Genomic DNA, 26649 nt, shown 5'->3' with positions numbered 1-26649 from the left:
AAAGGGATGGTTCACTTTTTCAAGTGTTTTCTGCACATCTAACCCTGCCCACTGTGAGACCTCAGTGGCAATGTGCCTGCTTAATGGAACGTTCAGGTTGAGACTTTGCTCTCTGACACAGAACGCCACAGAGGAGGCCATGGACATGTACCAGGAGCTGCACATGTGGGATGAATGCATCGTGGTTGCTGAAGCCAAGGTACAGAATATAGCTGCGCTAGACTGTGGGCTGGGCTTGCTTGATAAGACTTCTGGTTGGGAGTCCATTCAAGGTCTGGGTTCTCTTCAGAGACTATCAGGACCTCGCTTCTGCTTGGAGGGCTCCAAGAAGGTTGCATTGGTGTAAGCACTGACCTGGGTGAATAGTGAGGGAGAAAAGCTACTGAAATGGGTTTAGGAGTATCTAGGTTGTTAGAAAAGAGTGGATGATGCAGTGGTACACAGGCAGGCGTTGTGGTTTCTGCTCACTGCAGTTGCTTAGTTTACCTGGGCAGCAAGGAGTCTGGTGCCATGAACTAGCTGTTCAGAGCCTGCAGGATGAGCAGGATGACATCGTGCCTTGCCCACGTCAACCAATGCTGTATTTCTCAACAGGGACACCCGATGCTGGATAAGTTGTGTCGGGGTTACTACCAGTGGCTGCTGGACACCCAGCAGGAAGAAAAGGCTGGGGAGGTCCAAGAGGGACAGGGCGACTACCTGGCAGCCATCAGCTTATACCTGCGGGCAGGGCTGCCAGCCAAAGCAGCACGGCTGGCCACGAGCAGGGATGAGCTCCTGACCAATGGCGATGTCATCAATAGGGTCTCCACGGCACTGATCAGGGGGGAACTTTATGAGCAGGTGAGTGGCCCAGCCCATTGGTCTTTCTTCTTAGTGGCATCAAAGCTCTTAGGCTGCTCTCTGCATCTGTGAGTTACAGGGGGAAGGAGCTGGAAAGCAGCAGATGTAATTCTGTGTTGATAAATTTGCAGTTAACAACTGGGAGGAAATCCTAACTGCATCCACTATACACAGGCGAGGTCTAGAATTGCTGGTATTACTCAGGAAAAAGATCACAACTCATTGGCAACACGTCTCTGAAACATCAGCTGAGTGTTCAGTAACAGTCGAGGAGGCCCTTGGGAAGGTAGGAGCCAACAGGAAAGGAGTTGTGAATCAAACAGAAAACCTGGTATCACTATGAAAATGTACAGTGCTTCCTCATAATAGAATAAAAATGATGGTACAGCTTTCATATGAGGGTAGTCTAAATGGCAAAGCTAAGGAAGAAAAACAAAGGAGGCGATAAAGACCATCCGTAGAGCTATGAATATCATAGAAAAGGGAAGTGATTATTCTCTGTGTCTAATAACACAAAAAATTGGTAACTATTTATTATTAGGTGACAGTTTTAAAACAGAAGGACACTTTTCACACAGCACATAATCATGTTAATGTAAGAAAACAGTGCTAAGTCTGAGCAGTGTACAGCTTGGTATCCTGGACAACAGTGGCCTCTTGCAGATGTTTAAGAAAGGAATATAAAGACCAGGGTGGGCAAACATAGATGATGCTTCTGCTAGTGTACTTTTGTGGTTTCCAGCAGTTTGCAGATTGCAGTGTACCTGAATAGTTTTATTTTTATGATTAAGAACTCTTGATGGATTTTACTTCCATGAACTTGTCAAATTATTGTTTGAACCATCTGTACTTTTTAATCTACAATGTTGGCTATGAGTTATCCAGTTCAGTTATGTGTTGTGTGAAAAATCCACTTCTTTTTGCTGGCCTATTCTATATGCCTAGTCTCATTTTACCTCTATCATTTTCTGACCATTTCATTTTGACCCACGAGAATTTTGTGATTTTCCAAACCTGTCACCTTTTCTTAAGCCTTCAGCTGAAAGGGTAACTGGGGAACTCGTTGCTGCCAGGTGTTTTATTACCAATAGTATAAATGGTCCAAAAGTGATTAGACAAATCATGGAGGTAGAGTCTGTCAAAAAACATTAAATGTGATGATGCAAGGCCATCATGACACAAATACCGGACGCTTCTACAGTGCAGATTGTCAGAGACGATATAATGGAGGAAAGGCTGGTGTATACTTTTGCCACCATCCAAATACTGAAGGGAATGAATCTTTGTCTGCCAGGGTGGCCTTTCTTATATTATGTTCTAAGTTCTACAGGCTTTGAGCCCTGTTGGCTGCCACCCTTTCCTACAGAGTACAAACCTGCTGCTGCAAGAGGCTGAGCCTCTCCCTTCATTACTCATGCTCAGGGCTCCTGTATGATCATCTGCATAGCGGAGCTCTTAGGGGCTGTGGTCGTAGAAAAGGCTGCTGCTGCACCAGCCACTGTGCAGAGAAGGGACGTTGTCTCAAAAACTCTTATCTTGTTAGAAGATGGTACCCCAGAAAAACACTTGGGGTGTGTCAGTCAGCAGAGAGGGCAATGGTCTCAGCACATGCAGTCTTTCCTAGAAGTTCCCTTCATCGTCATGCTCTTGGTTAGTGGAGAAGGCATAGCTGATGGAGAAGTCTGTGCAGCAGGACTGTCAAGCTCTGTACATGGGGCTGGTGTAGGGTACGTGATGGGGAACGTGTAGGGTACGTGTGGGGAAATAGTGGCTCTGGAAACTGGCAGTTTGTATTTGTCATTAGGCTGGAGACCTGTTTGAGAAGGTTGGGAACCCACGGAAGGCTCTGGAGTGCTATTGCAAGGGCAGTGCCTTCCTGAAAGGTACGGTGCTAAATATGTTCCTTCCCCACCCATCCCCAGCAGGAGCCTGGGTACTCTGGCCTGGTGGCAAAATGAGCCCAGAGATGCCTAGATGCTCTGAAGCTTCCATGTGTCATCTCATTCAATGTATGTATTTTCACACAGTTGTACCTGCACACACAGTCCCAGAACAGGACCCTCTTCCCGAGGCCTTGATCATGCTGGTTGCACCAGCATGGATTTGGTCCAGCTCTCCACAGGGTACAGATTGCTGGGTAGCCCGTTGGAGCTGGAGTGGATTAGAGAGACACCATTGCCCTCCCTTTGCCCCCCATCCAAGGCCCATGTTTGCCTCACGGCTCTGCTTCCTTGCTGGATTCAGCATAACAGCTATCATGTCCCCTTACAGCAGTGGAGCTGGCTCGCCTGGCGTTTCCCGCAGAAGTTGTGAAGCTGGAGGAGGCCTGGGGAGACCATCTGGTGCAGCAGAAACAGCTGGATGCTGCTATTAACCATTATATTGAAGCCAGGTGGGGGCAGGTGATGGCTGTATAACCAGCAGCAGTGTAACCTGGCAAGCTATGAAGTTCATATGGTTTGCTTAAATCAGCAGGGGGTTTTGCCTGAGTAGGTACCCTCAACCCCACTTAGCCAGTGCCCCTGGTGCTTATGCGCAGTCTCTGCTCACCCTGACCATGGATGCCTCCCCACATCTCTCCCAAGGTCTTTCAGCCCTGGTTCCTCTTCCCTGCTTCCTAGTTCTTCACTCTTTCCCCGTAGCTTTGCCAGTGATTCAGATCTTGTTTGCTGCTCTAACCCAGAGAAGAATAATCATGCAGCAGACCACTTTGGTCTCCCTGGCGTAACTCAGCTGGAGGAGACAGACAACTGCTGGCTGACTGTAAAGACCTGTGGTTTTGATGCTAGGTGCTCGATTAAGGCCATTGAGGCAGCCTTGGGAGCCCGGCAGTGGAAGAAGGCCATCTACATTTTGGACTTGCAGGACAAACAGACAGCAGCCAAATACTACCTCAAGATTGCCCAGCACTATGCAGCTTTGCAGGAGTATCAGGTGAGGCCACAGACCACAGTCGTTGCTGTTCTGTCTGACCCTTGGGACTGCTGAGTATGGTCATTTTTCCTTACAGGTTGCAGAGGAGCTGTACATCAAAGGAGACCAGACCAAGGATGCCATTGACATGTACACACAGGCTGGGCTCTGGGAACAGGCTCACAAGGTAGAGTCAGAAGCCAAAGCTTCTGGGGACCTCACCCCGCTTGGTGAAATGTCTGTCATCAGGAGGTGGTGGTGCCTTGTGCACCAGTACCCGATCAACATGCATTCTTCCTAAGGGACGCACGCAGGGCCATCCAGTAGCCAGCAAGAAGGCAGTCCCTGGTGTTCACATCCTGCCTGTGCCTGTCTCTGCTTCAGCAGCCTCGTGGGGGTGCCCCGTGACTCAGATAGCACTCTCCAAGGGGGTTGGTCCTGCGGGCTTTGATCACAGTGACAAATGACTACCCATTCTCTGCAGAGCATATAGCATGTATACCTGCTTGTAATGGGAAGGAAATTGGTTTTCCCCTTCTTCACTACTATGTATCAAGAAATTGCTCTGCGGTGCGCTGTAGTTTCTCACACGTGTGTTTCTTTTGGCAGCTGGCAGTCAAGTGTATGAGTCAGGAAGATGTGTCTGTGCTCTATATAACCCAGGCCCAAGAGATGGAGAAGCAGGGCAAGTACAAAGAAGCAGAGAGGTGAGCATCTTCCTTGGTACTGGTGCAAGACTGAGCCCTGAAAAAATGGCTGTAGTGAGGAAGAGCCCTTTTCTGGGGTGGAGCAGAGTTTGGGACTATGGTTTGAAAAGGTCAGAGGTACTCTCTCCACACATGGAGACCTATAGCTGATATTTCAGAGTTCATAGGAAGAGAAGTCACTAACTGTTAATGTATCTGTCCACCAGGACAGAAAGGAGGTCCAGGTGGGGTGCAGCTGTCTCCTGTAGCAGAGGAAACATAGCAAGGCTTTTCCCTACTGCAGAGTGCTACATCTGGTCTGTCATGGTCAGCTGAGGATAAGAGCTGAAAAGTGGAGTATTTCCTATCCAGGTTACTAATGTTGTCAGTTCTAGATTAATAACAACACAATAAGGTTAGTAGGTGTAGGGACAAACACAGCTGTGTATCTGATGACATGGGACCGGATCTCAAGGATGCCCTGTGCGTGAACAGGGGGCATTACAGCTGGTGAGGTCACATTAGGATTAATCTTTTTGCTGGCCTATATGAGTAAGTTGAGCTGATGTCATGTTACCATCCCAACAGGACTAACAGCCTCAGGTCGGAGGCCAATATGAGAACAGGTCACAGAAGCTGAGAGTTTCCCTCCAAGTCAGAACTCTGGTTGACAAGTGAGGATGGAGGGAATAGCTTTGCTCTACTGCAGCTGATGGTGGCATAACAGAAGAGCTCCATATAAGCAGTGTTCAGCCTTGCAGCCCACAGCACTCATGCTGCACACTGGTCATGTCTTTTGGCAGCGTGCCCAGGACCTGGCTGCAGCTGGGCAGGCTGCAGAGAGACTGCAGGGACTGGTCATGTCCTCGGCTGAGCCATTTGAATGTGCTTGTGTTCCCAGGCTGTATATCACTGTGAATGAACCTGATTTGGCCATCACCATGTACAAGAAGTGTAAGATGTATGATGAGATGGTTTGCCTAGTGGCCAAGTACCACAAGGACTTACTCAGCGATACTCACCTGCACCTGGGCAAGGTGAGTACATCTCATGGCAGGGGACCAACTAGGCCAAGCAGGGCCAAGACTGTCTCTAACTCATTGCCTCTGACTGCAGGAGCTGGAGGCAGAGGGACGCTTACAGGAGGCAGAGTACCACTACCTAGAAGCTAAGGACTGGAAGGCCACAGTAAACATGTACAGAGTGAACGACATGTGGGAGGAAGCTTACAGGGTAATAATCACTTCACAGCTATCCCGCTGTGCAGGGATCAGGCTTTCACTGCAGGATCCTGGCAAGAACTGCTCTGTCTCTATTCACCACAAAATTTGAAGACTTGGCATACCTTACCTAGCTTCAGCATGTGGCACAGCACTGGAGGCCCTTGTGCCTGCTGCTCTGCAGCGCTGCACCCAAAAAGCCGGGCATGACCCCTAGTCGCTTTGCAGCGCTGCCTTCCTCCAGGCACTGCTCTGCTCCTAACCACTGCAGGTTTGGTCTACCTACCAAACTGTAGGTTTGGTCTGCCCATAGCCACTCTGTAGCAGCCCCCCCGAACACTGCTCCCCTCCAGGGTGGGCACAGATTGCCAGGGGTCACTTCTGCTGACCTAACAATAGTATGGGCCGTGCAAAGGAGGCAGCAGCCTCTTCTCTGCTCTCTGCCATTTAAGCTTTTGTCTCACTCTCCCCAGTCCAGTGGTGGCTACAGAAGGGTTTCTGAGGAGAGAACAGATATTTTTGGTGCTCCCTTATGACAACAGGCATTGTGTGAGAGGGGAGTCCTGGCCTAGCCTGCTGAAGATGAAATGGATGCATTGGGATCTTCTGGTTTTTTTGCTTTGGATAGGTGGCCAAGGCACATGGGGGAGCAAACTCCTATAAGCACGTGGCCTATATGTGGGCAAAGAGCCTGGGTGGAGAGGCAGCTGTGAAACTCCTCAGTAAATTCGGACTTCTGGAGATGGCCATTGACCATGCGGCAGACAGCGGGTAAGCAGGTCCATCAGCCCAGCACTTCTCTGCCATCTGCCTCACCTGAGAAAAAAGGGGCGGCCCAAGATAACTGTATGCACATGATAGCTGCAGGTCCGGGACACAGCATGTCTTCTCCCCCACACCTGTACTTCTTCAGACGGGCATTCCGCTTCCTTGACACATCCCACTTCCTGACCACCTGTTAGTCTCTCAAATATCAAGTCAGAGCTGGGCTGGCAAAAGCAGTTTGTCCTTTAGCCTCAGCCAGGAGCCTTATAAGAGCCTCTGAACGTGGGAGGAGGTATTCCTCATGTCACCATAAGTAACTGCTTGCCAGAAGAGTTTTGGCACCACTCTGCACCTGACCAGCCATCTGACTGCACTGCCATTCACTGCAGCAATCTCACATCACTAGGCTCCTGGGAGCCTTGTGATCTCCCCTTAGGGTTGAACCAAGGGCCTCTGGCACTAACAGCTAATGTGAAGGAGCTGAATTTTGTTAGTGGGGACTCTAAAAGCTCCTGTTCTCTGGTCAGTAACAGGAGGAATGGTCAGCGCCCATTCACTTGGGACAGTCTGTATTCCACTCTCTCCTCTCCGTGTCTTGTGCTCTACTTCATATCTTGCTCTTGATGAAGGCATGCCCTCATAGCACATAGTCCTGCTCTCACCCCATTTTCTCTTTGATGCAGGGTCTTTGAATTTGCTTTTGAACTGGCCCGCCTCTCCATGAAGCAGAAGATGCCAGAGATCCACTTAAAGTATGCCATGTTCCTAGAAGATGAGGTAATTTTACCCCCTGGAATAGGTGGGAGTTCCCTGGTCACTCAAGTAATTGAACAGTTCTCCTTAAGGATTGCTGCAGCAGGGTGTTTTATGGCTGCAGTCACTGCTCACCCAAAAGGCTCCATGATTACAGCCCCAGGCTTCCACATACATCTTCGTTTCATAAATCCACTCTGCCTTAGTAGAGGAGGTCATGTGATGGTATCAGGGCAGGAAGGCAAGCAAGCAAATGCTTTCCACTCTCCCAGGGCAAATTTGAAGAGGCTGAAGCAGAATTTATTAAAGCTGGGAAACCCAAGGAGGCAGTGCTGATGTATGTATCCTTCCCCATCCTGGCCTGCTGCCATCTCCTCTCCCCATATGATGCCAGCCTGGTTGCTTCTCCAGCATCAGTCTGCTCCTTGCCATCCTTCTTGTTACACCTCGTGTTGATTCCCCCAGGTTTGTGCATAACCAGAACTGGGACGCTGCACAGCGTGTGGCTGAGGCTCATGACCCAGAGAGCGTGGCTGATGTGCTTGTGGGACAGGCACGTTTTGCCTTTGAGCAGAGAGAGTTCCAGAAAGCAGAGGCCTTCCTCCTGCGAGCACAGAGACCTGAGCTGGCAATAAAGTACTATAAGGTAAACGTAGTCTGTAGCAACATCATTGCCTTCCTCACTGGTCAAGAACCCAGTCTAGATGGAGGAGGAGTGAAATCCATCTCCCAGCTCTCCCTCTCCGGTTAGTAGCCAAAGAGAAACCATTTACTCGGTGGTTCCTAGTAGAACTTAATTCTGGCCTGCTCTTAGAAGGCTGAACTGGTAGAGATTTCACAGCATAGCTTAGCGCGCTCTCAGCTCTGGGAGGAAGTATCCTGCCAGAAGGCTGTGGGTGTCCTTGGGGGTAGCATGAGTGGGTGGTTTTAGAGACTGCAAGTGCCCATTCCACAGAGGTGGCTAGGATGGATGAGCACTTTCCCCTGAGGTAGCCTGGGTGAGTGGATAGACATAGGTGCCTTTTTGGGGGAGGAAAGAAGTGGGTGGTGCTGCTGTGGTTGTTTCTTCCAGTGGGTCCTCTGGCAAGATGACACAAGAGGCTAGATGTGTTATGTGATGCCCGTACTGTGGGGGATCCTGGTGAACTGGTGAAAATCTCTCCTCCCCATTGTGCTTATGCAGGAGGCTGGCATGTGGAGCGAGGCCCTGCGGATCTGCAAGGAATACGTGCCTAGTCGGCTAGAAGAGTTACAGGAGGAGTGCGGCAGGGAGGCTGCCAAGAAGGGCTCCAGGTGAGGAATGCTGTGGTCAGGCTGCAGGGAACAGACAGGTAGCTCTTCCTCTAGGCCTTACAGATACAGCCTGACCAGATCCCTGAAATCCAGTTGTTTCCTTCTTGAGGACTCTGGACTTCTTCCTGCATATGTTTCCTAACATCTTTCCTCCCTTCTCTGGGAGACTTCAGGCTTGTTCTTCTTATCCAAGGTCTCCCAGATGTCGTCTTGGCGCTTATAGATCTTCCAGGTCTCCTGTACCACCAGTGCATCTCCCCATGGTCCTTAATCAATTATCTCCTCGGCACTGGCTGTGTGCATTCCTTGTCACATGCTCAGCCCTCTCTGAGGTCCCTGACTTACCTCTGCTGTGCACCTCCCTGCTCATGCCCTACTCACTGTCTACAGGATCTCTGTGGTAGCATCCCAGTCGTGCTCACAGCCTGCATTCCTCCCTGCAGAGGAACAGAAGGGCTGCTGGAGCAGGCACGGGAGTGGGAGCAGGCTGGGGAATATGCCAGGGCAGTGGACTGCTATCTGAAGGTGCGGGACCCCAGCAACAGTGGCCTGATGGAGAAGTGCTTGCTGAAGGTACAGTCAGGAGCTATGATTCCCTTCATCTACTCTGCTGTCTAGGAGGTCTCCTACAACCTGCAGTGCATCCCAGAAATACCTCAATCACTGCAGGGCACGAGAGGATCTGCAGGCTCCAGTGACCGCAGGGCCTGAAAGCCTTCGTGGCCATTCTCTTGAGCTGTGATGGGCTGTGTGCTTATCCTGCACTGCGCTGACATCCTTGCTCTGGCACCACTTCCAGCAGCATGGTGGTGTCTTTGTGCCTTTATCTCCGTGCACTGAAGGGCCGGACTTTACGACATAGACCTTGGCTAGATGAGCGTCCTTTCTTCTTCTCATGGTCCATGTCCACCAGCCTTTGGGTTGTGTTCTTTTCACTCATACCTGTGCCCTTGTACCAGCTTCAGCAACAATTATGTCCTTGTCTGATCTTCTCCCATGTGTGAAAGTAGCTGGGCTTTGCTTCTCTGAATTGCTGAAGTGGGCTGTCATTTCTTCTCCCCTTCCCCCAGAGTTCAAGTGCTCCTGACTCTCAGTCTTTTAGCTAGGACTGAGCTCTTCCCAGCTTCATCCCTCTCTCAGACAGCTCTTATCACTTGTGCTGATGACAGTTTCTCTTCACAGGCTGCTGAGTTGGCCATTAAATTCTTGGGTCAGTCACAGAGCATGGAGGTGACACGGACTGTGGCTCCTCAGCTGGTGGCCATGAAGAAATACAGTGCGGTGAGGGCTGGCTCCTGCCCCTAGACTACTGAAGCAGTATCGTAGGAAGGGAGAGCTCTATCCAAGGGAAGGAGGCCAAGTCACATCCTGGGGTAACGGGTGGATGGCCCTCTCCAGAGTTAGGCAGCACAGAGTTCTCAAGGAGGAGGATGGAGGGGAAAGCATAAAGTCCTGGGATAGAGGCAGGCCTCGGGAGGAGGCAGGAAGCAGAGAAGGGAGTTGTCTTTTGGGGGGAGGCTTTCTGTTGTTGCTGTGTGCTGGTCACCTCCAACAGCACCAGCTCCAGCCTGGGCTGCAGGGTGCCCTTGGGGTTTCATCTCCCATGGGACTGTCTCTGGCCCTGCAGGCAGCTGAACTCTACCTCAGCTTGGACCTCATCCAAGAAGCTATTGACGCCTTTATTGAAGGGGAGGAGTGGAGCAAAGCCAAGCGCATTGCTAAGGAGTTGGACCCCAGGTAAGCCCTGAACTTCTGAAATCGTACTCTTCCTGCTCCCTCTCCCACCGCAGATGATCCCTTGTCCTGTCCTATCCTGCTGACCTGAAGTTCCCTGGGTTCTCCCCACAGTGGCCTTCCCAAGCTCGAAAGGGCACATTCTCCATAGCTGCCCTTCCCAAGCCATTTACCAATTGTGACATTTATTGTGAAACCTGGGACAATTCTCTGTTGCCACACATCCCATGGAAATCATTAACCTCTTTTGTCCCATCCCTATCTCCCCTTCCCATACACACAACCTTGTGCATGCATTTCCTTCTGAAAGTCCGGTGATCCCTTTCTCTCCTCACACATCGTATTGCAAAGAGCTGCCTAGACCCCTTCTTTCCCTTTCTACCTGTACTCCCAGCAGCAGGCCAGAAAGACACGGCACAGCTGTAAGTCCTCTTTTTCCCAAAGTAGACAAAGTTGAATCCGGCCTCTGCACTGACGCAAGACACTATTAGCCTTGCTGCCTATTGAGATTCTTTCTACCCAGTAGGTCAGAGGAGTATGTGGACCAGCGTTACAAGGAGTATTTAAAGAACCAAGGAAAGGTAGATTCGGTACGTATTTGGGATGTATCACAGGCTCGGAGTAATGTCAGGACCTGCACAGATCCTTAGGGCCTTTCTCATGGGGCTTTAGCCTCAATGTGCCCACAGGTGAGGAGTCTGTATGTGCCTGTGAGTTATGGTTTCTGCATACCGGATGGGTTACACTGGATCTGTGCGTCCATCCCATAGGACGGGAGGGACTGTGTGTATGCAAAGAAGAGACCTGGGTGGGATGTTGCCTGCCTTGATGCTGGTAGGAAACCTTGCCCACACAGTGAATTTATGGTTATTTCCATCCCCAGCTGGTAGGAATAGATGTCATGGCTGCTTTGGATATGTATGCAGAGCGAGAGCAATGGGAGAAGTGCCTGGAGGTTGCAGCTAAGCAGGTGAGTGCCTGTATGAGCCCTCAGGAGGCACACGTGGGGTCCTGGCTCTCTGAAGCAGGGGCTGCAGGAATGAGTGGGCAGGGAAAAGCAGTCATTTCTGTGGGGAGCGTGGGGGGACACTGCAGCAGCTCAGAAAACACCTCTCCGCTGTACCCATCTTGGCCTAGAAGGAAACGCTAGAACCCAGAAGCATATTGGCTTAAATTTTGCGATTAATGGAGCATTAGAAAAAGCTAAATGAGTTGTTTGGGCTGGAAGTAATTGGTACCGTGGAAACAAAGAGACTTGTAGAAGAAATCCTTTCTACATATTCTTTAGAGGCCTGGTGTCAGTACAAATGAGACATCCTTGTTGTGAAAGCAAATTTGACATTTTTTTTTTCATTTTCCTGACCTAAAACTAGCAAATTACCTCAGCAGAGTAATAAAAATGGAGAAAAGCAAAATGAAACTGTTTTACAGTGCGATTCCAGTGCAGTAACAGGAGGAGAAAGCTCTAGATTAGATTACCAGGATCTACTTTGAGGGTTTGTTTTTATTCAGTGGTTATTGATTGGTTATTGATTCAATGGTTATTGATAAAGAAGCCAAACTAGAGGCAGGTGTTGATTCTTCAAAGTGAGGTATTGCCTCACATCGAGCAACAGGGCAGCCCCTGGCAATGGAGTCTGCAGTTAGTGGAGACATCACAGCTAACCAGCCAGGCGAACACTGATAACTTGGACAAGTACTGGTGATGACTTGTACTCTGTTTTTATAATTTTGTTTCTAATGCAGTAACCCAGTAACCTGAGTTTGGGCTCTACTACAGTAAACTTGATTTCTTTTTGACTCAGGCTTCTCTGGTGATATGAGTGGTCTTTGTTGTGGTAACTGTTATCTTGGAGACTTCTGTGCTGATGTTCTGATTATCTGGAGATACCAGTGTTGACCTTCTTCCATAAAGAATAACTTCACTCTCAATTGAATGGTAAAGGCTTAATCAGTTTTTATTGTCAGCCGGACACAACACTACCACATTTAGTCCAAGAAGATGTTAGTCTGTTTATACCTCTAAGAGAGCATCAGCACAGCCTTGCTTCATGACCAGTGCACAATTTCATGACTTTTGACTTAGCTGTTCTCCAGTGATTATACCAGAAAAAAGTTATATTTATCAAAACAGGTCACATACCAGACTTAATCTTTATCCCAAACTATCCTGTACCTAGTGTTTCACCAGCATCTGGGTGTTCAAGTTCTAGTCATATCACTGGGGCACTGGTCTCTCTTGTGCTTAACAAACTTGTTTCACTCGCTCATTTTTTTAAAGGATTGCACATTTTATGCCATCTTCTTCATCTCATTACCCTGTTTAAGTCTCTGTGAAACAGGCTGAGGTCTTTCCTCAGTTGAATTTCTGTAAGGCCAACCACAGTCAGTCCTCAGCAAAGTGTTTATGTGATCAGCACATGTATGAGCAGCACTCCAAGGAGGCCTCCGGTCCCAGAGATCTGACAGCATTTGAATAATGGACTAGAGCAGCCTTGCAAATTATGAACATCTTCAGTCCACAAAGTGTTTGGTTCATTCTTTCATTAGACTAAGGACTGGTTTACAGTTGGTACCCATGGTGCCACATTGTGGAGCTACTGCATCCTGTAGGTATTTGGCAGTATTCCTTTGGCAAGTGGTGAACAGCTGAAAAACAGTTTTATTTCTATGTGTGGAAGGATCAGCACAGCATCAGCTAGTCAGGATTAGAGGTGTCAAGTGGAGCCCAAATCAAAAACCCTGCCTGTGTGCCAGGTCTGCTGCATGCAGTCTGTCTCTGATTAGCTAGTCTCGCCTTTTGGGGCTCAGGCATATGGGTGTGTGTCCACGGATATGAAACTGTCTCTATCAAGAGACAAGTGATTATTTCATGAATCTCATGCTACTGCTTTCTGTGTGCCTTCTCCAGAACTATAAAGTCTTGCACAAGTACGTAGCTCTGTATGCAACCCACCTCATCCGGGACGGCAGTTGGGACAAAGCCCTGGGCCTGTATGTCCACCATGGAGCACCTGCCAACCCACAGGTAATGAAGGCAGAATCATCCCAGTGTGAGTTGCCAGAGCGTGCTATGATTTGCTATACGAGTCAGGCTTCCAGTCCAGAACTGGGATTGCCAGGTGTTCAGCATGTCAAAGCCACTTCAACTGTGCTGTGGATTATTCCAGAGGCTCCTCAGCTAGACGACTAAAGGCAATCTCCTGGCATATTCTCCAGGGAAGGAGAAGGGGGAAGTTGAGTATTTATATTTGTTTGTAACACCTTAACCACCAAGTCCAGAATAAAATTAACCATGTTTGCCTCTCTGAGAGCACCGGCTGAAGGAAGCATTCTTCCCCATTTCCCTGACTGTCCTGTAGCACCTCCTGCAACCAGCAATCTGCAGCAGTGTGCTCCAGGAGCCTGTGTGCAGAGCTGCCGTCCCTCTGTTTTGTGGCAGACAGAGATTTCTCTCTTGTTTTGTTGCAGAATTTCAACATCTACAAGCGTCTCTTCGTGGAGATGGTGAATGCATCTGGCATGAATTGTGCCGAGGCCTACTCCAGCTGGGCTGATCTGCGTGATGTTCTCTTCCATCTGGTGAGTGTGGGCTGTGGCTACCGCTGCCTGTTGAACTCCAACACCCTGGTGGCTCCTAGCAGGGGAGAAAGACGAGCCAGTCTCTAGCCAGGTGAGATGGGCAGTATTTGTAGAACACAGGCCAAGGGAAAATGGGGAAATGTCCACAATGGGGACAGCAGAACAACAGGATCCTGTGAAGCAGACATAGCTGGGCAAAAGAAGTCAGGGAAGAAGATGACCCTGCACTCAAGGCCAAAGCCTAGAAGTGGGTCTGGAAATCAGCACTTGCAGAGCTTGCTGTGTCACTGCTACATGGGATCCTGTCACAACATGCCCACTTCTCATCTTACGCTCATATTCAGCAGCCTGGGTCAGGCAAGGACCTAGGGAAAACACAGAACTGCTGCACCTGGAAAGTAAGAGTCCTCTCCATCTCCCCAGAGATGCTTAGAGCCTTCTGCTCCTTCTTCCCTGTCCCAGAATACCTCAGCCAGAGCCCATGATCGCCTCTTCTCTGTTTCTGTCCCACAAATAGCCACCTCTAGCACAAACAAGATCCACAAATACCCCTTTGTCCATCCAAACTCACCCCTGCTTCCAATGCTGCCTGTTGTTGCAGGATGGCTCTCCCCTTTTCACACAGCCTCCTCCACTCAGCACTCTGTAGGACCCAGGGCACCCAAGGCCCAGCCCTTTCGCAGTCCCCAGAAGTACCTGGATATTTCAAATCATTCTCTCTCCCAACTTTTCCCTGGGCTCAAATGGATGAAGAGTACCCTTGTGCTCTCATATTCTGAATTACTCTCCTTGTCTCTTCTTCAGTGTGAAAACTTAGTGAAGTCAAGTGAAGCAAACACTCCAGCACATGAAGAGTTTGAAACAATGCTGCTGATCTCTCATTACTATGCCACCCGCTCCGCTGCTCAGGGTGTGAAGCAACTGGTAAGGTTTTTGAAGTTCCTTTGCCAGGTCACCACCCTGAGTGCAGAACCCTGTGGGGACGTGCAGGCTCAGGGCTATCCATAGTTCACTATTGCACTTCGTGGATCACTTACACATCATGGATGCATGAGAATGGGACTATAGTGATCTGGGAGCCCGGCACTAGCGGGTAGAACTGGAGATAGTCTTCTCTGACTTCTTACAGTGAGACCTGCCCCAGCCACCAAGGCTGAGATGTAAACCAGTGGGAGGTTGATCCATATGCTCAGCATGACTTGTGAGAGCAGAGGCACCATTAGGAATTTAGGGATCACACAAAAATGTGGTCTTCCCAGGAGAGGCGTTGCTTCCTCCTCAACTGCCCTGGGCCATGAGAGCTGCTGGGCTTCACACATGGTCTTGAGAGCAGATTGGCTTTGCGCAAGGCTTTGGGAGCTCATGGGGCTGTGTGCCAGGCCTCTCGGGGGCTTTGGAAGCTTGTGAGCCTAGGTACTTGGCACCACACAGGGCTTTGGCAGATACTGGGCCTGTATGCTGGGCCTTCTGTGGGAATTTGGGAGCTTATGGGCCTGGGGACTGAGCCTCACAAGGCACTGCGAGTATTTTTGAGCCTTATGTACACTGGGATCTGTTCTGGGCCACAATATATAGCAGAGTTCCTGGTGAAGTCTTGATCCATATGGGACTGTGGAATTGTGACAGAGCTCTGTATGAGTGTGGGACTGGCGCTGCGATACAGCAGGCTGTGAATAAGAAAGGTTGCCACAGCTAGGACGCCAGTAAAAGTCATAAGGGAGACTGTGGCCTCCCCATGGCTGCCCGTGTAGATGTTGGGAGTCCAGAGACATGGAATCAGAATCATAGAACAGATTGGGTTGGAAGGGACCTTAAAGATCATCTAGTTCCAACACCCCCTACCATGGTCAGGGACACCTTCCACCAGACTGGGTTGGTCAAAGCTTCATCCACCCTGGCCCTAACCACTTCCAGGGATGGGGCATCCACAGCTTCTCTGGGCAACCTGTGCCAGCGCCTCACCGCCCCCATAGTGAAAAATTTCTTCCTTACAGCCAATCTAAATTTACCCTCTTTCAGTTTAACGCCATTAACCCTTGTCCTGTCACTACATGCCCTTGTAAAAAGTCCTTCTCCTGCTTTCTCATAGGCCTCTTCAGGTACTGGAAGGCTGCTCTAGGGTCTCCCCGGAGCCCTCCCTTCTCCAGGCTGAACAACCCCAACTCTCTCAGCCTGTCTTCATAGGAGAGGTGCTCCAGCCTTCTGATAATCTTCATGGCCCTCCTCTGGACTTGCTTCCAACAGGGCCATGTCCTTCTTATGTTGGGGCCCCAGAGCTGAATGCAATACTCCAGGTGGGATCTTGCAAGACCAGAGTAGAGGGGGAGAATCACCTCCGTCAACCTGCTGGCCATGCTTCTTTTGATGTATCCCAGGATACAGTTGTCTTTCTGGGCTGCAAGCACACATTGCCACATCATGTTGAGCTTCTCATCAACCATCACCCCCAAGTCCTTCTCCTCAGGGCTGCTCTCAAACCATTCTCTGCCCAGCCTATATTTGTGGTTGGGACTGTCCCGACCCATGTGCAGGACCTTGCACTTGGCCTTGAACTTCATGAGGTTCACATGGGACCGCCTCTCAAGCCTGTCACGGTCCCTCTGGATGGCATTCCTTCCATCCAGCATGTCAACCGCACCACACAGCTTGGTGTTGTTGGCAAACTTGCTGAGGGTACGCTCAATCCCACTGTCCATGTCACTGACAAAGATGTAAAGCAGCACCAGTCCCAAAACCAACCCCTGAGGAATGCTGCTCATCACTGGTCTCCACATAAAGAAACAGTCAGAAAGAGCCAAGCCTGATGTCTTGCAAACCTGTACAGACCCAGACAGTTGTGGAATGTTGGGGCGTTAGGTACTCTATTTGGGACTGTGAAGGAGGGGTGTCCTTCCCAGTTCTGGGGTGATGAGACCCTATCTGGCAAGCAGAAAAGTGAAATATCCTTTGAATTCCTTACCCCCTCCAAAATAATTGTGTGATTGAATACAAGAAAAAACTTACTGTGACTGTGGCTGAGCACGAGAACAGGTTTCTTGGGGAGGCTGGAGTGTCCCCAGCCCTTGAGCTAGCTACTCAAAACCTGACCAGACATGTTCCTGAACAGCCTGCTGTAGCTGACTCTGCTTTGACCAGGGCGGGGGGGGGTGGACTAGGTGATCTCTAGAGATCCCTTCCAACCTCAACAATGCTGTGACTCAAACAGTGGAACTTTGGGTGTGTCTTCTAGTAAAAAAAAGCAAGGTTTATAAAGCAGAACTTTGTCGCCAGGTGACAGTCCTTCTGTGTGTTCATGTAGTGAGGGTACTTACAGTCAGGACTGAGGGGTGGTGGGTTTTTTTAAACCTTTCTTAGACGAACATCTTGGGAACATGTGGGTGCAGAGTCCCTGCCCTGAGTCTGGGGCGGGATGATCTCATGAGATCCCTTCTGCCCTGATTTTTCTGTGCTGATCGTTGTGGCTTTACTGTCCCCTGCATCTGCAGGACACTGTGGCTGCCAAGCTGTCCATTTCCTTGCTGCGCCATACTGAGCTCCTCCCTGCAGACAAGGCTTTTTATGAAGCTGGGATAGCTGCCAAGGTAAGAGCTATCTACCACCAGAGCAGCTGAGGAGAAGGACCCTGGGCTCAGGGAGTCTCAACTTTTATATTCGCCTCGCTGCACTGGTAGACCAGTAGCCAGCCACTGGCATTGGATAGATCTCAGCCACCTTGCCAGCCTCTGCATTTTGTCACGGACCGGCAGTAGGCAGTTGAGGGCAGTCATGAGTTAGCAAGGGGGCAGGAGCTGCAGACCCAGGGAGTAGGCTGGAGGCCCCCTTACGTTGCATGGCTCTGTTAGCGTCGATTCCCTGCTCTGCCTTGCTCTGGGTCACCTAAGTGTTACCTTACTCCTGAGACTACAGGCCTTGCCTGCCTGCATGCAATGGCACCTGGCAAGCATAGCAGCGTGTTCTCACTGTCCGATGCTGGCTGTGCGATAATACCTGACTCCATCTGGTGGGACAGCTTGTGGCTGGTGGGCTGGATGTCCCAGTGGCTGCCTATGAAGCAGTTTTCATGGGTGCTGAGTCGGGATGTCCGCTCTCCTCCTCCATTACCTGTGCTGCAAGCAGAATGTTGTTGCACAACCTGAATCACATCCTTTCTAGCCATCGCTGAGGCAGGAGAGTTGTTGCTGTGAAGATAAGCTGCCTGGCTCACTTGGGGTTTCTCTCTGTACTAGGCAGCCAGCTGGGAGAACATGGCATTCATCTTCCTGAACCGCTTCCTGGACCTCTCAGATGTGCGTAGTCTGCTGGAGGGAGGGCGATCGCACTGACAATGGGCTGTAGAGCCAGGACAGACCCTCGGCCTGGCCAGGGTACTCCCGAGGTTTGGATGTGGCAGCACGTGTTTAAGCTGCTTAAACGCTGCTTGGGGTGTGTGTACGTGTGCACGCACGGCACTGAGTACCCTAACACTAACTGCGGAAGGACTTGCCATGCAGGGTACCAGAGCAGCCCTGACCACGGCACCCTGTGTGCCAATGCACACTGCAGCAAAGAGCATGTTGGCCTAACAGTTTAGGCCTGTAGGCTTCATGGCTGTGCGTGCCCTTACAGCCCTCAGGATGACCTCATCTGAAGTGTTCCAAGGGAAGGAAAACTACCTGAGGGGTGGAGGGCATGGCGCAGTGCTTTACCCACAGTGATACAAGACTCGGGAGTCCCCCCATGCCAGACCGCCTTCCTTGACTAGGAGGTGGGTCACCAGAAAACACCAAACCCTAGGAAGGTGACAGTTCTTACCATACCAGTGGTCCAAGTGCTGTCATCAGCGGCAGGGGGGGCGGGGGGAGAGAAAAAACCCAAAAATCCTCTCCATTTCATCTTTCCGTTCTTAGCAGCCACCTGACAAGTTTGAGTAGTACAGTGTTTCGGGGGACACATCCTCTGGCTCTGCAGAGGATGGCTGTAAATACCACCTGCCGGGGGCCCAGCCACCACAGTGCTAATAGATCAGGGCATCAGTAATGCCATGCTCACAGTGTAGATTGTACTATCCGCTCCAGGGATGGTATTGCCTAATGCTCCACCACTTCTCCTTTCTCAGGCCATTGACGAAGGGAACCTGGAGTCCCTGGACCACTCTGATTTCCAGAGCACAGACATTCCCTTTGAAGTGCCACTTCCAGCCCAGCAGCACGTGCCTGTGAGTGTCCTCTGCCTTCTTCAGCTCCCATGAACAGTGATGCTGCTTCAGGGCCCGTGCTGAACAGGGACTGGGACAAGGGTGGCACATCAGGCACTACAGGAGATGGAAATATACTCAGCACTGCCCCCTGCCCTGTGCCGCACCCCCACAAACACACACGCAGCCCCACTACACACGTTCTCATGCCCCGCACCCCTCCCCATGCTTCACCATGCATAGACTCACACCCTCCCCCCAATACGTGCACATGGCGTGTGCGCCATCCTGCATGCACGCTCATGTCCTGCTCTCCCCAGCGTGCCTCCCAGCGCTGCGGCGCAGCAGCTGGGCACTGGCACAGCATGCAGTATCAGGAGGTGCATTGGCCTCTGCCCTGCAGGAGGAGAAGCGGGAAGAGGTCAGGGACTGGGTGCTCACCATGTCCATGGACCAGCGGCTGGAGCAGGTGCTGCCACAGGATGAGCGCGACACCTATGAAGCCTCACTGGTTGCAGCAAATACAGGGGTACGCTCCCTGCCCTGCGTGCTCACAGGTAAGCTCAGGCCCGTTCACACATTGGCAGGGGAGTGGGAGCATGTTGCAGGGCGGGTCTGGAGGGAGTTCAGGCTATGCTGTGAGAGGAGTAGGGAGACTGGGTGGCTGTGAGGACCAGTTCTGAGGGAGGAGATGGACGGACCCTTCTTTTTTTTACTGTGAGGGCGACCAAGCACTGGAACAGGTTGCACAGAAGTTGTGGTAGCTCTATATTTGGAGATAGTTGAAGGCTGTTGAGACATGGTCCTGGGCAACTGGCTGTGTGTGACCCTGCTTGAGTGGGGGTGGGGGGACTGTTGGACCATAGAGACACCCCCCCACCCCCCCCCCCAGGGTTCCCTTCCAAGCTCAACCATTCTACGCTTCTGTGATTCCGCGCCTGCTCAGTCTCACGCAGCACTGCCTAGGAGACTGCCCAGCCTGGCCAGCACTGACACACATGCACATGCAGCTCCTGTTCCTGCTTTGCCCCGCTCTACAAAAACTGCCTATTCTGGCAAGTACTGTCCTCGCACACTCCAGACAGGGAGGGATTGTGGTGCAGGACTTACTTAAAAGAGTGGGTCAGCAAAGGGCAGGGGGGTGCAAGGGTGGGCCGCCAGCAACACAACTCTGGCTCCAGAGTTCAGGAGCAGGGTGCCATCAATTGACATACTTCGGTGTTGTGGCCAGAGGGCAGCTCAGCTTTCATCTTTAATCCCACCACTGTGGGCACCCCCTTCCTCATTCTGGTCTCTAAAAACCAGAGGCGGCATTGTTCCCCTGCATTGCCCCATGAGAGCAGCCCTAGCCAGCAGACCATGGCAGAGAGGGAAGGGGTGTACAGGGTAGGGGTCTGCTATGGGTGTCAGCTTGTTTCTGACGGTGTCACTGTGTGACCAGGGTACCCTGTGCTAAGGAACAAGATAGAGTTCAAGCGGCCAGGCCGAGAAGCCAACAAGGACACATGGAACAAGTTCCTGATGGCTGTCAAGGTGAGCCAGGCACCCTGTGGGGCAGGGAGACAGGCTGTGGGTGGTCAACCCTTCATGCTGACAATAAAACATCATCCCGCTGGGTGGAAACAGAATCAGGGCAGTTTTAGTGCACCCTCCCTGTGTGCTGCTGGGTGGGGATTAACCTCACTTAGAGAGCTGGGGCAGACCCAGCCCTGCCTGTGCAGATCTGTCAGCTCCCAGGGGTGCCCTTGGGCAGAAGGTGATGGCACTGCCCCCTTGCCAGTGCCAAGACCTCTTTCATTCTGCAGACATCCCACAGCCCTGCGTGCCAAGATGTGCTCAAATTCCTCAGCCAGTGGTGTGGAGGACTCCCAAGCACCAGCTTCTCTTTCCAGTGAGCTAGACTGTGGCAGCTTTCAGTCCTGTTCTTCAGCACCTCCACTTCCACCCCAATAAATATGTCTCAACCCTGCTGGGCTCCTGTTTGTCAAGAGATGCTGATCCAAGGAGCACATGTAGCCCCCATGGCACAGGGCCGTAACCCTGTACACCTGTGTCTCAGCCTCAACCTAGCTATGGCAAATGTGTGCTCTCCACCCTGCTGTGTGACTGTCACACTGGGACCATGTGTCTGTCCACATCCCTGCGCCTGGCGGCAGGCAAGCATGGAGATGGGCTTACACACCAGCTGCACTGTCCTTCCATCAGCGGGCCCAACTCCCAGCAGGCATCCACCCTGGGGAGGCACTTACAGCATCCAGTGCGAAAATTAAAAGTTTATTTACTCAGGGAAACAAGAGGCTCACAACAAGGGGTTCTTCACCTTCCACTCCATGACCTGCCGGAGCACAGGCACAGCAAGCTGACCCTGCCTGCTCCGCTGCAGGACCACCAGGAACCAGGCCAGCCCTGGCTGTTGCCAGGCCCCAGCACCTCTGCCCACCCCCACCACTGCATGTAAAAGACCAATGGATCCTCTGGAGTGCCAGGAAGGGCCTTGCAGCTTGGGGAGAGAAGGGGAGAGCATCCATGGCCCATGTCACCTGCTGGGCAAAGGCTGCCTAGTGACCCTGGGCAGCTTGTGTCTGGAACCTGCAGGGTTGGTCCCAGGTGTGGTGGTGGGACTGGAGGGGGGAAGGCACACCCCTCCCCCCTGCAGCCCACCCTACCCACGCCTACACCTGGGGCAGGAGCGCGGTACAGGTGCAACTTCACCTCGCTGGATCGCAGCACTCCTGCAGCAGCACCTGGGAGTGAAAGAGCACACGAGTGCAGGACTGTGCTGCATGGCCAAGCACACGCCGACACCTCTGGCCAGTACTTGTAGCATGTGCTTGGAAAGAGACGGTTCAGGGGGCTGGTGTGGGCAGGGGCTCTGTGGACAGCAGAGCCTGCCCCCTCCCTTCCCCCAGGCATAGCCCATGCACTGCACTCACCTCTACAGCTAGGCAGAAGACTCGGGCTGCCCCACCAGGAGTTGCTGCACCTCACGTGGTGACCCCTCCTTCACTGTACTTGGCCCAGGAAACTAGAGAGAAAAAAAGAGGTGGCAGGTCAAAGGGACGCGTGAAGGGCTGGGCCAGGTTGCAGCGGGCAGCATTTGCTCAGGATAGCCAGGACAGAACAGGCTTGGCTATCAGAGGGATGAAGAGGAGGGTCCCTCCGCAACTACACAGAATGAAGGGGTGCCAGTCTGTCAGCAAGCCTAGCTAGAAGAGGCTCAAACTTGACATTCTGCCCCCACCCCCCACCCCCCCACCCCCCCCCGGCTGTTACTGCACAGCCTACTTGTATGGGAACAAGGGCCCAGCAGAACCCAGCCCCTTCAAAATGCAGCAAAAAGGCAGAAATGGTGGAGCAGAGGCAGGGACACCCGTCCAGATTGATGGGGCATACCTGCTCTTTGCCATAGCTGCGTGCACAGGGCCCAATGCCACGGAAGATGAGGGCCACCAAACAGCACCTGCCAGACAGCACAGCTTCTGCAGCCGCCAGCACCATGGAGGGGAACCAGAGTGCCAGGGCTGTGTCCTGCAGAGCAGAGGGTCAGAGGTCCCTCAGGGAGCGTCGTCCACTGCACGCAGCCTACCTGCATGTGGCTGGGCGGAGCAGCTGTGCAGGCGATGGGGGAGAGAGGGGGAGAGAGAGAGAAAGGGAGAGGGAGGGAGGCAGAGAAAGGGCGGGCAAAAGGGAGGGCGTGAGAAAGAAGAAAAAAGAAGAAGAGGAAGCAGAGACAAAAAGAGGAAGAGTGGGGGGGTGGGGGCGTGTGGTGGCCCTGCAGACTCACATAGATGCGTGTGGTGTTGAAAGGACAGTCGTTGGTCACAATGGCTCCACGGGTGTCAGCAGGCAGTGCGGAGCTGTTGCAGCCCGTGACAAGGTGCGTGCCCCTGCTGCGAATGGTGAGGGCAATGGCCAGTGTCAGGCCCACGCTGCATGCTGTGGACAGGAGGCAGTTCAGCAGGGACACGCTCAGAAGGGTCCAGTGCTGCAGGCAGCAAGGAGAACACATGAGAGTTGAGCCGGCCAGAGCTGGGGGAAATGCCAGGGCTAGTCGCTGCCACTGCAAGGGGGCAGACACATGGCTGCTGCGTGCCCACTCTGCAGGGTAATGGGGGTGCTGGGAGCCCCACAGATATTTGCACCGAGCACATGCAATCTCTTGCCCCTTCCAGCATGGCTCAGCCCTGCACTCAGATGAGGCTTTTGCACCTTTTGCATCCTTCGCCCCTCCAGTGAGCCGGAGACGCTGCCCGGCCCCCTCCCACAGGCCCCTGAGCCCGGGGCGCCCCAGCACAGGTCCAGCTCCGCTGGCAGCCAAGGCCCCCGCCAGCAGCCGCCTTGCCTCATGCAGGCCCACCCCGAGTGAGCCCACAGAGCGGTGCCTGACCCCGGCTGCAGCTTTACCCCTCAGCTGAAGCGTTTCTGCCCCAGGACGGTCCTCGCTGCCCGCCCACCCACCGTCCCCGCGCTGCCGGCCGGGCTGAGCCGCGGCAGCAGGCGACACCCACAGCCCCGCGGGCCAACGAGGCGGAAGGAGCCACCGGGGACAAGGTCCAGGGGAGCGGCTGCCGCAGGGACGGGGCCGCGTCGAGGCCCCCGGCCCGCCCGGCCGCCGACCCCGCGGACCCCCCACTCACCAGAGCTGCCCGGGTCAGGTTGTGCGACACCAGGATGGCGACGATGCCCACGGCGATGCTCTGCGGGGAGAGATCCGCGCTCAACGCGCGCCTGGGGCAGGGCCGGCGCCCCCCTCCCCGCGGCCCGGCCCAGCCACCCTCACCAGCAGCCCGGAGCCCACGGACACCACGTTGGCCACCGCGTACTCGGGGGTGATGGCGGGGCTGGCGCCGGCCACATGCCGCAGGACCGAACCGTGCACGATGGCGCCCAGCACCAGGCTGCTGTGGCCCAGCACGATCAGCCCCAGCCCGGTGCGCATCAGCCGCCGCGGCTCGGCCAGCGCCCCCGGCCCCCACCGCCCCCCGCGCCCGCCGGCCATGGCCGCCGCCGCCGCCGCACCAGGAGCCGCCCGCAGCCGGCGCCGCCCCGGGGCAGGGCAGGCCGGCGCCGCCCCCCCACCCCCGCCCCGGAAACAGGCAGCACTCGCGTATTTACAAAACAGTTTATTAAAAATAGGAAATGATAGAAATGAGATGCGGGAGCGGCGCCGCGCCCAACCCAGGCCCGCGGAGCCGCGGCCTCAGCCCCGCCAACCCCGCCGAGACGGGAAGGGGGCGCGGGGGCAGGGCCCGGGGCCGCCGCAGCCCCCGCCGCCCGCAGCGGCCCGCAGCGGCCGCGGCGCCGGGGCAGCAGGGCGGCTCCGGCCCCGCTGGGCTCCCGGCGGCTGCAGGGGCCGCGGCCCCGGGTCAGCACGCGTCGCCGCCCTGCACCTACGGGCCGTGCCGAAGCGCAGGGCCGCGCGGCTGTGCAAAACGAGTAAACAAAGTGCAGCCACAGGGAGCCGAAGAGGCAGGCAAAGCACCAGGCAGGTGCTGTGGGAGCCCGGCTACCCCTGGCTCCCTCTGCCCGGGAAGGAGGGTAGTGACTGGTGCCAGAGGCCGTTGCGGAGTGGGGTGCAGAGAGGGGCAGGGCGTAGGCCCCCCCCCCCCCTTGCTTACCTTTAAATTAAAAAAAAAAAAAAAATAAAACAACAAAAAAGAAAAAACAACATTTCTGTGCTGTGCAAAAGACACTTTGTACAATTCAAACAGAACAAACTCCATGCACATGAATGGGGCTACAGAACACCCCAAGCCAGGACCCGGCTCCCCGGCACCACCTGGCAAAATCCCAACAAAAACAGGGCTGGAAATAATACTGATGCACAAAGTCCCCTTTAATAGGCGGGCAGGGAGGATTGTCGCTGAGCCCAGCCACGGCACATGCAGGATGAGCTTCCAAGCACTGCAGCTGGGGTCTTGCTGATGCCCTACAGTGATGGACAGACACAGAGGGGTCACAGGCAACAAAGCCGCACTGGCCGCCTGGGAGCCGAGGGGTGCTAAGATGACACGGTCACTGCCGTCAGGGCTCCATTCCGGGTGTAGTAGAACTTGCTGAATGCCTCTTCAAGTAAACAGGTAAGTCTGCTCTGGTCAGCCTGGGAAGAAGAAGCTACAGTGAGGGCTAGGCCCAGCCCATACGAAGCTAAGCGGTTGGCTAAAGCCTGCCAGGGCACGTGGGCAGGACATCTTATTTCTACTTCCCCAGCTAGAAAATGGTTTATGCCAGAGCAGTCCTTCAGGTGTGAGAAAGGGATGCAGACCTATATCCCTCCTTGAGCCCCTGGCCTGCTTACCTCACTGATGAATCCAAGCTGGACCAGCTCAGCTGCCAGCTCCTGGATATTGTCATCTGCAACACAGGGACAGGTGTAAGTCCCAGGCCCCACTGCTGGCCCCAGCACACCAGAGCATGGGAAGAAAGGTACTTACTGGGCTGCAGGTCACAGCTCAAGTGTCGATTCAACTTGTCTTCCAGTTTCAGCAGCAGTGTTAACTGCAGGGTAGAGAAGTTCCTATGAGGGACTGCACGGTGGCCACAGCCAGGAGCATCCCCAGAAATCCCCATCAGGATAGGAACCACCCCCCTCCAGAGCCCCACAGGAGTATAACAGAAAAGCCACATCCAGTTCCATTTCAGACCACAGCCAGCAGCGCCATCCTGCAAAGGAAGCCTGAATCTGGGGGTGGGCTGAAAACATCTGCTACGTGCCAGGTCAGCCACAGGCACGGGCCTGGATGGGGCTCTGGGCCCCAGAGGCGGCAGCTGTGCCACCACCAGCACATCAGCATGCTGGAACCGCACGCTCCGCACAGCCGCCCTGGGACACCCCCCACCGCATGCTCAGCCAGAGGATGGGAACTTACATGGTGCTTCACTCCCTCCTCTACTGACTCAATGTTGCACTGCATCAGCACCACCTGAAACAGGAGCAGAGACACCCCGTGAGCGACTGCTGCTGCACAGCACAGCTGCCTGGGGAGGGGGCGAATGCAGCTCCCTTCTCTCACCTTGCGGGTCTCGACCTCAGCAGGCTCTGGAGTCGGCGTTTTCACTGATGGCGGAGCAATGGGAGACTTCACCACGACCTGCTGGGGCTGCTGGGGTCGCGGCATCCCAAAAGCTGTAAGTGGGTAGATACCATTCCTAGAAGAAAAGAGCAGGGTCTGAGGTTATGCCTCTCCTAATTGCTTCCAGTCTTACACACAGGTAAAGTTGCCCTTTAAAAAAAGCCCTCATACCTTACATCTTCCAGGAACTTGTCCAGCTCTAATGCCGGAGACTGTGAGAAGCTGGGGAGGGGAAAATAAAAAAGTACTGAGGTTAGAAATCATCTAACAGACCCATCTGCTCAAGTTTCTTTGGATGCAATTTCAAATCCCTGACCTAGACCACGGCTGTGTCAGTAGGCGGGAGGAGTACAGGCAGAGGCAGCCAGCCAGAGGCAAGACAGACCGATCTTCCCGTACAGGAAGCAACTATTCATAGAAGCTAAGTACGAGGCAACATTTTAGTTATGGCAGAACAGGTATCACCTCCCTGTAGAATTATTCAATGCAAACAATTATTTGGAAGCTAGCCCAATAACACCATGTTTCTAGCAAGGTTTTTCAGAGACGTCTGTCATACCAGACGCAGGAAGCCTGCATCCCCTCTCCAGAAGAGCAAGGGCACTCAGCACGGC

At 53.2% G+C, this 26649-nt stretch overlaps 3 protein-coding genes across 10 annotated transcripts in view; 1 reads left to right on the top strand and 2 right to left on the bottom strand.

Annotated features, from left to right (window-relative positions):
* The window catches only part of IFT172 (intraflagellar transport 172), a 44781-nt gene extending 23850 nt beyond the window's left edge, over nt 1–20931 (top strand). Inside the window, exons 21-48 of one of the 4 annotated variants that reach the window (XM_064448484.1) lie at nt 122–199; nt 595–843; nt 2648–2726; nt 3115–3235; nt 3633–3777; nt 3854–3943; nt 4366–4463; nt 5344–5479; nt 5559–5675; nt 6291–6433; nt 7111–7204; nt 7453–7517; nt 7646–7826; nt 8364–8473; nt 8917–9046; nt 9656–9754; nt 10101–10210; nt 10734–10797; nt 11091–11177; nt 13119–13235; nt 13679–13789; nt 14594–14713; nt 17275–17370; nt 18016–18075; nt 18885–18983; nt 19366–19519; nt 20404–20495; nt 20768–20931. In XM_064448484.1, coding sequence (XP_064304554.1) covers nt 122–199; nt 595–843; nt 2648–2726; nt 3115–3235; nt 3633–3777; nt 3854–3943; nt 4366–4463; nt 5344–5479; nt 5559–5675; nt 6291–6433; nt 7111–7204; nt 7453–7517; nt 7646–7826; nt 8364–8473; nt 8917–9046; nt 9656–9754; nt 10101–10210; nt 10734–10797; nt 11091–11177; nt 13119–13235; nt 13679–13789; nt 14594–14713; nt 17275–17370; nt 18016–18075; nt 18885–18983; nt 19366–19519; nt 20404–20495; nt 20768–20857 — 3135 coding nt within the window. In that variant the 3' untranslated portion in view covers nt 20858–20931. Of the gene's footprint in view, nt 1–121; nt 200–594; nt 844–2647; nt 2727–3114; nt 3236–3632; nt 3778–3853; nt 3944–4365; nt 4464–5343; nt 5480–5558; nt 5676–6290; nt 6434–7110; nt 7205–7452; nt 7518–7645; nt 7827–8363; nt 8474–8916; nt 9047–9655; nt 9755–10100; nt 10211–10730; nt 10798–11090; nt 11178–13118; nt 13236–13377; nt 13656–13678; nt 13790–14593; nt 14714–17274; nt 17371–18015; nt 18154–18884; nt 18984–19365; nt 19520–20403; nt 20496–20767 lie in introns of those variants that run through there. The other 3 variants (XM_064448483.1, XM_064448485.1, XM_064448486.1) reach the window with 3 other exon arrangements.
* A 284-nt stretch (nt 20932–21215) lies between these two features.
* Nucleotides 21216–23992, bottom strand: KRTCAP3 (keratinocyte associated protein 3). 3 transcript variants are annotated; one of them, XR_010372412.1, is made up of 6 exons: nt 23743–23992; nt 23600–23659; nt 22747–22947; nt 22356–22422; nt 21896–21987; nt 21216–21706 (listed from the first exon to the last, which is right to left on the bottom strand). XR_010372412.1 is itself a non-coding variant. In XM_064448503.1 (6 exons), exons 1-5 carry the CDS (start codon nt 23959–23961, stop codon nt 21904–21906), a joined length of 699 nt encoding a protein of 232 aa, XP_064304573.1. In that variant the 5' UTR covers nt 23962–23985; the 3' UTR covers nt 21216–21706; nt 21896–21903. The 3 variants fall into 3 exon arrangements, 2 of the variants coding, with proteins under 2 accessions (XP_064304573.1, XP_064304574.1); XM_064448503.1 differs by having other exon boundaries at nt 22356–22490; nt 23743–23985; XM_064448504.1 differs by lacking the exon at nt 22356–22422.
* Nucleotides 23993–24070: 78 nt separating this feature from the next.
* The window catches only part of NRBP1 (nuclear receptor binding protein 1), a 45260-nt gene continuing 42681 nt past the window's right edge, over nt 24071–26649 (bottom strand). For 2 of the 3 annotated variants that reach the window (XM_064448490.1, XM_064448492.1), the window contains 6 exons: nt 26207–26257; nt 25976–26111; nt 25832–25885; nt 25397–25460; nt 25261–25316; nt 24071–25062 (listed from right to left, as the gene is read on the bottom strand). In XM_064448490.1, the coding sequence (XP_064304560.1) occupies nt 24964–25062; nt 25261–25316; nt 25397–25460; nt 25832–25885; nt 25976–26111; nt 26207–26257 (460 nt within the window). In that variant the 3' untranslated portion in view covers nt 24071–24963. The remainder of the gene's footprint in view (nt 25063–25260; nt 25317–25396; nt 25461–25831; nt 25886–25975; nt 26112–26206; nt 26258–26649) is intronic. The other variant, XM_064448491.1, reaches the window with a different exon arrangement.

This window comes from Phalacrocorax carbo, chromosome 3 (assembly GCF_963921805.1).
Source record: "Phalacrocorax carbo chromosome 3, bPhaCar2.1, whole genome shotgun sequence".
NCBI lineage: Eukaryota > Metazoa > Chordata > Aves > Suliformes > Phalacrocoracidae > Phalacrocorax > Phalacrocorax carbo.
Note: the sequence above shows the minus strand (reverse complement) of the source record. Positions and strands in the feature narration are given on the sequence as shown.

Coding starts and splice junctions, on each gene's coding strand:
- KRTCAP3 (XM_064448503.1), bottom strand. CDS start 23,961: ATGGCCGGCGGGCGCGGGGGGCGGTGGGGGCCGGGGGCGCTGGCCGAG. Junction 22,948..23,599: donor ACCTGACCCGGGCAGCTCTG/GTGAGTGGGGGG, acceptor TGCTGCCTGCAG/CACTGGACCCTTCTGAGCGT. Junction 22,491..22,746: donor TCAACACCACACGCATCTAT/GTGAGTCTGCAG, acceptor TCTGCTCTGCAG/GACACAGCCCTGGCACTCTG.